General features: G+C 25.1%; 1 protein-coding gene across 2 annotated transcripts; it reads left to right on the top strand.

The window, feature by feature from the left end:
* The first annotated feature begins 498 nt into the window (after window positions 1-498).
* Window positions 499-9,909, top strand: LOC107439604 (microtubule-associated proteins 1A/1B light chain 3A). 2 transcript variants are annotated; one of them, XM_043048636.2, is made up of 5 exons: window positions 499-730; window positions 2,951-3,006; window positions 4,469-4,575; window positions 6,193-6,371; window positions 7,186-9,909. In XM_043048636.2, exons 1-5 carry the CDS (start codon window positions 655-657, stop codon window positions 7,206-7,208), a joined length of 441 nt encoding a protein of 146 aa, XP_042904570.1. In that variant the 5' UTR covers window positions 499-654; the 3' UTR covers window positions 7,209-9,909. The 2 variants fall into 2 exon arrangements, with proteins under 2 accessions (XP_042904570.1, XP_042904571.1); XM_043048637.2 differs by lacking the exon at window positions 499-730 and adding an exon at window positions 832-883.

The raw sequence follows: 9,909 nt of genomic DNA, 5'->3' as shown, positions 1-9,909 counted from the left end.
TTTTGAATACTGTGAGAGCATTAAATGAACTAATATGAGAATGAGAACTAAAAGACATGAAATAATGAATCGAAAAAAATAAGAGGCGTGATTCGAGCCATGTTTGAATAAATTAAAAACTGATTTCGAACAGCTAGACTATGAAAACTTAGATCAAAACTTGAAAGGAATGAAGTTATAATAACGTTAANGATGCTTGACTTCGGTGATCTGCTGGGAACCGTGTCTTAAGGATCAGTCCACTGCGGGACAAATAAATAACAAATTTCTTAGAAAAGAGCTTGAGGGTACATCCACACTGCATACAAATAATCACATATGCGATGAGAGAGAAAATCTGATTGGCGAGTTTTTCGCGGGAAAATAATTTCAATAATTAGGTTTTCACTGGAATATCCAAAATTACGTATATGATTTTTTTATATGCAGTGTGAATGGCCCTTAAATATTAACTTTAGGCAGTTAACATTGCTAAACTCTACAAATGTTTGAAATCTGGCAACAAGATTTTCAGCGAAACGAAAAGTTGTAACGTGACGTTGCGTAATTTAGAGTTGTTGCAAATCGATCTGTCACATGTTTTATTAAATTACTTCCTTTTCGGTTTGTCTGGATTTTCGACTAAGTCTGTTAAGCATAACAAATTATTTCATTATGCATAAAATATTTCCTGATCATTCTGATAAACATGGCAGTGCTATGGGTACTTTTAAGCAAAGGAAATCTCTAGGTATGTTATGGGTTGGGTTGATTTGAATATCCTCTTCCTTTCATTTGATGACATATTTAGCTAATGTTTGTAAACTTCATTGTTTACTTTTTCTCCTTCTTATCTCTCAGTTGTAGATGCGAAGAGCTTCTTTTCGTATTGTGCACAATTACTGTAATGAGTTTTTAATAGCTGTATACACATAGTTTAATAAAATTCAGGAAATATAGTTTATTATTGCTTATCTTTGTAATTGATAATGAATCTACCTTATTTAAAATGATTTGTTGTAGATATCGAAAGATAAATTCTAACTATCGGATTCTAAAATTGTTTTTGATGAAATAGCTATTTCTGTTCATTGAATTTTAATTAATTTTTATTATTGTAAAATTATTTCAATTAGTTTATAATAATAGAATGCTTTTTCTTTTAGCATTTTCGAACAGTATTAGTTTTTCTATTTACGTCATCAAGCATTGAGTAAATGGTTTGACTTTCACACAATGTAATTGTTAATTTCTAAGAATAAATATAGAACATAAAGGTTCTAAGAGAAGAATGGATATATTTTCATAGTAGTTTTTTTTTAAACATCTTTCTGTAAAATTCAGGGTTGGCAGGTTTTTGACATGTGACAGTTTTTGACAGTTTAAACCATGGTTTAAACCGTCACATCAANCTTGTCATGTCAAAAACCACTTTTTGACATCAAAAACCCAACCCTGGTAAAATTTGATTACTTTTATAATTGTATGAACTATAATTCTTTTCATAGATCTTATTTTACCTATATTTCTGAACTATTGATTAGCTTATTTAAATTTAATTATCTTGTGAAATAATTTGCTGATATTCAGATCTTTTGTGATTTCATTCTTTTTAAAGCTTAATTGCTATGGTTTACGTGAAAAATTAAGATTCATCACTATGTATTTTTGTGATAAATATGTTTAAAATAGGCTTGGTATGTTAAAAAGAGAATTTTTAGAAAAAGGAATTCTAATCACATGCATAACTGATTAATTCTTTGCCAAATTTTTTATTAAATAGTAATCTGTTGATGTATTTTTTTTTATCCGAAATCAAAAAAATATAATATGTGCAGAAATTTTTTTTTCTTTCATTTTTTTTATTAGAATACATTTTTAAAGACTGAATTTTTATCTTCGCTTTGTGACCTGCAGCTTCAAACATTTGAAGCAGTTCTTTAGCATTTCATGTAAGACTAGTAAAAATAAGCCTTTAAAAGGTAGAGATGATTAAAAATATTTTAAAATCTTCTGATATTTTAAAATCTTACCCGTGTTTATTGCTAACTAGCCGCCTAAGGCGGCCAGCTGTCCGCCACGCTGAAGGTTTTCACAAATAAAGTTTTTTAAAACGTAGCAGGAAATCTGAAGATTAGTGGACAATTAAAGTGTTCCTGTCCTGCAATTTTGTCTTCATATCCAGTTCTGCTGCAGATGTGTTATAGCTCTTGAGGATGTTTGAAATTATATAGCTACAACGCTTAAGAANTACTTATTTTTCATTAAAATTTAAGTTAAGTGGGTTTAAATTGTAAGTTAATTTTTATTTCATATAGTCCTACATTATGTAAGATACATAATATGTATGTATCAAATATATAAATATGGCTTGTCATGAAACAGTTAAAATCTGTAAAAGTGCTGCCACTTGAGTAGATCTGTGAAACTCTTACTTAGTGTAATGAGAATGTATCTTAAATATTTTAACGAAGTATATATTTTGGAATTTAAACCTTTGAAGATTTGCAAACTGAGCCTTCTTTGGTCATATTAAATTATAATGAGTTAGAGATTTTTTGCAGAAAAATCAATTTTATTATTTTTTTACTATACATGATTTTCTTATCTCTGATTAATAAGGTAAATTTTCTCTAAAAAATTCAAATTGTTAAAAGATTTAAGTCTATTAACACTCTGATTTAATACTTCGATGCATTAGAACTTTAAAGTTAAAGGTTTCTTTGAAGTTTATTAGAATTATATTCGAAAACAATTATTAAATTTCTTATGTAGTTTTTTCCAGTCTCATTTTAGTTGTAAGGCAAAGGGTCATACAATGAAATTTTATTCTTATTTTTTATTATTGGATTCTAGGTCAACATTAAACAAAAATAACATGCACAATTTTTCTCAAAACGTTTTGATATTAACTGTAATAAAATTGTTTCTGCAGCTTTGATGTATCTAAATTTTCATTATTTTTCTGCAGCTACGAGAAAAGACGAAGTTGAAAATATTCGTTCAAAGTTCCCTACAAAAATTCCTGTGAGTATATTATAAAACTATAATTTTTTTTTTTTACTGTTAATTGTAATTTATTGTGATTAAGATAGAAATTAATAATATGAAAAAGAAAATATTAAATCAGTCATTCTCAAAACCATATTATGTAAATTATAAATTGCGTGTGCCAGCGTTAGTTTTTAAATGTGCTGTTTAATAAATTATTTTAAGGGATACTTCTAAATTCAAATTGCATACTGTGTAATAAATTATCATAAATCTTGATTAATTAATGTTAAAATTACGAATGTCCTTCATATACTTCTGACATATTTTAATGTATTAATCTTCAGTTCTAAAACATTTATTATTTTAATTTTTTTCATATTTCTGTATAAATAAGCATTAGTTTTCTAAAATAATGAAATTTATCTTATGGAATTTTCTTTGATTCAGTATGTTTTTCTTACTTTTTTTTTAAATTTAAATTGTTTGAGTTTTTTGACTCTTCAAAGATTTTTTTATTTTATTGTTTTTAATAAATTATTTTAGATTGTAATGTTAAAAAAAAATTTAGCTCATAATTTCTAAGTTTTAAAGGTTTGATCTGCAAGAAAAATTCCTTATAGTTTTAAAATTTTGAAATAAATAAAATGTAAAAATAAGTTTTTCAGTTAACTAGCTTGACATATATGATAAAGTCTAAATCAATGCTTTTCTCAATGTATAGTTTGAAAGAGTTCATGAGGAGGGGGCATATTTCTCCCCTCCAGGGTGCTTTTTTTTATTGTATAACTCATCGTTTAGGAGTTTATTTTTTGTTTGCATTATGGTCCAAAATCCTCTGGTCTTTTTATTTTTAATAATTTTTTTTTTGATGAGAACTCTAAAATCACATATATAGGATATTATTTTAAAAATATGTTCATTGGTTTTAAAAATATGCGGATGGAAATAAAAGTAGATGTCAGTCAACCACTGAAAAATTGTTCACTTTCACTTTTGTTTCTTTTTATTCATGTCTGGCAAGTCTTGAGAATGGATGCCTATTTATGAGCACTTAACATGTAAACTTTTATTTCTGTTTGCTTATTTTTGAAGTCAATGAAGTTTTTTATCCAAGCTTTAGTTTCTTGGGATTATTTATTTAACATGTATAAGATTTATCAAAAATTTAGCAACTTTTTGAGAATGTCTGAAATTGAATCGCAATCCATGCCTGTGGAAGTCATGGGTTGTATAGTTTGAAAATGAATCTTGAATTCTTGAAGCATTATGTTGATGTTATACAAGTTGAATTCTTGAAGCATTATGTTGATGTTTTTACTATATGTAGGTGTATAATATTTTTCTTTCAGAGATTTTGTCTTAGTTCTCTTATTATTTGAACTAATGGTTATTGTATCTGTTTTTTTAAAATAAGTTTTAAATAAATTAGTTTTTTCTATATATATGCATTTTTTTTTCCATTCGTTATTAATTATATATTGAAATTACTTTTTAGGTAATTGTTGAAAGATATCATAAAGAATCACAGTTGCCATTGTTGGATAAAACAAAATTCTTAGTACCTCAAGAACTTACAGTATCTCAATTCTTAACAATAATTCGGTGAATATTTCTTTTTTAAATACATTTATATTTTAACTGTTAATTTATTAAAGGTATTTCAATGAATCGTGTTACGTGAACTTTAGGCATGTGAATGTCTGGTTTTAGTCATATGAATGTCTGTTTTTATTTCTCTTTTTTAATCATCAAAAAGCACGGATTCATTGAACAATTTTCAAAAGTAATTAATTTTAAAATTAATCTGAACATTTTGTTTCAGTATTACTGGAATTGCTGAGTATCCTAATTATATCATACTATTAAATTATTATTTTCTGAAGTTTTTAATTCTTTATTCTAGTATTTTTAATTCTTTTAATGAATTTTTCTTTCTACATGGATCATCTTTGCTAATATTTAATTAGTGCATCATGGCTATTAGTTTAAAATTTTGAGTCATTTATTATTCTGACCTTACTTTTAGCATCTTGTGTTACTTTCAGTAAAATTAATTATTATTATTATTTAATTCTTAAGTGTTTAAAAAATAAATGAAACTTTGTTTGACAGAGGTTTACAGTTTTTGGTGACTTTCACTTGTACCTGACTAACCAAAAAGTGTTTATAATTTCAGAATACCAATTATTTTGCTACAGTTCTCTTGCAGAAAGTCACATTCCATTTTTAAAATATCAGCAATTGATAGTATTGTACCAGTAGTCATAAGAAAATTTACTATTGGGACAATAGAAAATTGTAATGTTGAATTTAGTGAGTGCAATATTAATTAGTAAACTAAAATGCTGCAGTTATATTAATGATTTGGGTTTTCTATATTTGATCTTTCATTGATTTAATGCAGATTTTTATTTACATAAATGTTACACTTTTTTAGGACATTTCAAACTTTTTAGAAAATCTTTAATTTTTGAGATTCCAGTTTTTCTTGAAAGTATACAGCTTTTCAATGTTGCTAGGGATTAAGGTTACATGGGATATGGTGAAAAACCCCTTATTCAGAGTAAGGTGTCCTATCAGTAGGAATATTTATCTTAGGAAACTTTGATAAAACTTTTTTTTTTATACTGTTTTTTATATATTTTTTTTATCAGTTTGGTTTTAGAATATGAACTATTATCTATATGTATTTATCTTAAAGAAAGTGAGTGATTTTTAATCTTTTTGAATTGAAATTTTTTGAAAAGATTTTGTTGTTGTTGGTTAATTTGTTTACTGTTACACCTTATTTAAATTTCTAAAGTAGTATTAGACTTTTTTTTAAAAAATAAGGCTGTCCTTTTTTGAAACCCTGGATGTCGGTGTTCTTTATTGCAGTAAATGTTGTCAACATCTGTGCAATTTGTGCTAGCTTCTCAAAATATTGAATTTTCACTATTGCCTATAGACTTTATTCACAAACTATGAATTGCTTAAAAAATTTTCCCTTTTAATTCCATGGGCAGCTGGCAAGACTTGTTCTTGGCTAACTAATTAGCTAAGTAAGGGTAAAGCTTATGTGTTAAAGTTGCTGTATCACACTCTTCAAATGCATGTCTGTAAAGTTCTGACAGAATATTTTTTGTTTTTATTGGGGAGTGTAGCTGATTTGTGCAACTTTTAAGTTATTTAGTTATATTCAATTTCATGTTTGATTATAATTGAATTTTATTGTTCTAGAAATCGAATGCACCTTGGACCCAATCAAGCTTTCTATCTTCTGATAAATAATAGGAGTATTGCCAGTATGTCTAAAACTGTTGCTGAAGTGTACTTAGAGAGCAAAGATGAGGATGGTTTTCTATATGTTACCTATGCATCTCAGGAGATGTTTGGATCACCATGTTCTTCAATGAATGGTAATTTTTACTAGAAAGATAACTTTTTTTTAATGTGTGCTGAAATGTTTATTTAATTTCCTTTATTTGCAGCATAGCTGCCAACTCTATTGGATATTTTCCAGTAAATTGCTAATATTGACAGTTTTTCCTGGATTTTGTGAAATTTTCTCCCAGTTTTTAGTGTTTTTTTAAAAAATTCTTTAGAATCTGAAAAGTTGATGAAAAATCCTATTTATGCTAAGAATATCATTTTTTCTTAGAAGTTATGATTTTTAAATCAATTTAAAAATTCTTTACCTACATGTTATGAAGAGATGAGTTCAGAATGTCCAGTTCTTCTAACTCTTTTTCAAGAAAGCTAAAAACTATTTTCTGCTTTTCCCTATCAATGCAAAAGAGTGAGAAATTTTTAAAAAAATATATTTTAGGCACTTAACTAGGAACATTTCCCCCCAGGTTTTTCATTCAGAAAACAAAAAAAAAAAAAAAAAAAAAAAAAAAAAANAAAAAAAAAAAAAAAAAAAAAAAAAAAAAAAAAAAAAAAGCAGAAAATATGTCTTAAGTCTTTTTTTTAAAGCCTTTTCAGAAAATTGTTTAAAAAACCAAATCCTGTTATTTTTTCATATCTATTTACTGAAAGGTTTTTATTTTTTATTACTTTGAAGTTCATAATTTTTTATATGTAATCTTGACAAGAGTTAAAAGATAAAAGTTATGTATTTACTGATTGTTTACTTTCATTGTTAACTGTGAAAAGTAATTTTACTTAGAATAATGTATTTTCTGGGTTTTTAATTAACTTAGGGTAATTAATGTTGCTTAATTTTTATAGGTGATTGTGATAAGAGTCAGTAATGTAAAGCAAAATTGAGTTGTCCTTAGAGGAAGACTTTCAGTGATATCCACTGCCAAACGAGGAAAAAGTTCCAAAGACTGAAATGGTCATAAAAGTGATTTTTTTTTGCTCAATTAAGCAAAAGCCTATACCAGGTCTTAGCCAATAGAGCAACAGTAGAGTTTTCATTATCTGTTATCTAAATTGTATTTGAATTTATGTTATTAAACATAACTATTATTTTACTATTCTTACTTTGATTAATTATCAAAAGTCAAAATATTTTGACAACAAATTTTTTAAAATGAATTAAGTATTGATTTGTATAAATTATAATAGATTTAAAACACAAACTTCCAATAGTTTTAAATTAACAATGATTAAAAATAGCAATGATAAATAATTATTTCTAAAGGAGGATATTTTTTTAATTAAACGGCTAGATGTATTCAAATTAATTAAAAATATTCATTACCACCTTATGAATTTTCATATTTTTTTTTTAACATAATGATCCCCAGAATATGTCGTTTAATTTATTTGATAATATAAAATTTTAATATTACTGGTGTGGGCCTAAAACTTTTTAACAAATAAAATAATTTAAATGAGAATTTAATTTGGAAAGATTGACTTTTAAAAGGTTAATGTTAATTTTGTATTATAAATACAATTTATATAAATATTAATTATAAATACAAATTTATAACAGTAATCTGAATGTATTAACTTGTGATTTTTTTTAAAAAAAAATCTTAATAAACTCAAAATTTTAAACTAGTTTCTAAATGAGAAAAACTGCCTTGAATAACATAGACTAGTTCATATAGTGCTATAGCCTTGTGCCAGAGACCAGTGTCAAGAAAAATTATTCTGTTTTTTTCTTTGTTGCCTGTTTTGTCCCTATGACTTGTTTATTGTATGTACATGTTTTTATTATAACTTTTCCTGAACAACTCTTATATTTTTTTTTGGAATATCTATTTTGATATTTTATTTTTTCATGTGTAAATTTAAGTATTTTGTATGTATTGATGTTTTGTAGAAATTGAAAGTTTATATACTCTGGTTATGTATAAAATTTTGATATATGTTTAACAGAATTACTAATGTTATTGTTAAAGAAGAGTTACTTATGCTTTTTTTATAAACTATAAATTATCCATTTGTTACTAGTTACATAATTAAAATTAAACAGCAGTTTAAATTATTCACTAAATAGTAAACTGTTTTGTCTTAATAGCCAATTTGTAATTGTTGTTGAGTAATTTGCAAGGCCAGACTCTGAAAATTCTACTGTGCTTTTTGGAACTTCAGGTGCTCTAGATACTTTTGAAAAGTTAGATTAGACTTTTTATGTTTAATACAAAATAAAGCTTTTTATGGTGTGTGTTCTTTTCAAAAAAATATTTGCTAAGTAATTTTTTAAAATTAAAAACAACAGTAATCTTTTTTTTAATTTTAACTATAAAGTTGTCATAAGACTAAGTAGTTAAAAGGCACTGTTTTACTTGAATTAAGGAAGAAATATTATCTATGTTATTTTTAATAGTTTCTTTAGAAAACCAATTTAGACTTAAGTGTTGATTTTTTAGTTTTAAATTCAAATTTTTGATGACTTGAATGTATAGACGTATTTTCTAAATTATCTACTGTTTTCAGTTTTATCTTCTAAGTTAAATTTTATACAGTTCAAAATAGTACCTATCTTTAACTTTCAGAGTATACATTTTAAATCATCTTTTGTATAATTTTTGTACTTTTTAAGCTGTTAAATTTAGTAAATTAACTTGTAAATTTAGTAAGAAAAATTAGTAGTAAGCTTTAATTGTAATGATATATTTACAAATAAAATTAACTAAAAATAGTGAATTAATGTTGTATGGACTTATTTTCTACAAATATGAAAATTTTTGTTTCTTTTCCTATTATTAAAATAAGGATAATTGAGATTGGATTTTTTTTATCTAACAATCTTGAAATCTCATAAAAACGTTAATTTTTTTTGTTAATTTGTCTTTCACATTTGATTATGAAAACTTTGCTTTACTATATGTTAATCTTTTACTAATTCCTTGAAAGGAAAATATCTGAAATGTTAAAATGCACAGCATTTCTTATCAATCTCATTTTATTCTTTCATGGGAAAATAAAAAATAAAGTTTACAAAAGAAATTAAAATACAGCTGTGACTAAATTTCCTCATTTTGGCATTGTGGTTGTTTTTATCTTTGTTTCATTATTGATATCGTATGTTTTTCATTTTACTTTTTTTATAATATATGGATCAAAAGACTGTTGAAAATATCATTTTCTTTTTAATTTTTTTTCTATATTACATAATGTTTTTTAAAAAATATTATCTAATGATTATTGAAGATTTATTTAAAATATTGTATTGTGTTACTTTATTTAGACGTATATGTCATTTCAGTTATCTTTTTAACACTGCTTTTCTCTACATTTACAGCATGAGTTTATTAAAGCTATATTTCAAATTTGTACTGATGTTTAATATATTTAATTTTGTGCTATATTTTATGTTTGTTCTTGTGTTGGCTGTTTCATTCAAAGTGTGATTTTTTTTTTGTTGAAGTCATGACAAAAAATTTTGATTATTCACCGTACTTCTATCAATGAATATATACAAGGAATCAATAAACATTTGCATTGAGTGTATTTTATTTTCTGATAATAAAAATTTTGTTATTGGTGCCAGAA

This window comes from Parasteatoda tepidariorum, chromosome 3 (assembly GCF_043381705.1).
Source record: "Parasteatoda tepidariorum isolate YZ-2023 chromosome 3, CAS_Ptep_4.0, whole genome shotgun sequence".
Taxonomy (NCBI): domain Eukaryota; kingdom Metazoa; phylum Arthropoda; class Arachnida; order Araneae; family Theridiidae; genus Parasteatoda; species Parasteatoda tepidariorum.
This window is presented reverse-complemented; position numbering and strand designations above follow the sequence as displayed.

Excerpts from the sequence above, each read along its gene's own strand:
- LOC107439604 (XM_043048636.2), top strand. The coding sequence starts at position 655 with ATGCATAAAATATTTCCTGATCATTCTGATAAACATGGCAGTGCTATG. Across the intron at positions 731-2,950 it reads TAAGCAAAGGAAATCTCTAG|CTACGAGAAAAGACGAAGTT; the intron begins GTATGTTATGGG and ends ATTTTTCTGCAG. Across the intron at positions 3,007-4,468 it reads AGTTCCCTACAAAAATTCCT|GTAATTGTTGAAAGATATCA; the intron begins GTGAGTATATTA and ends ATTACTTTTTAG.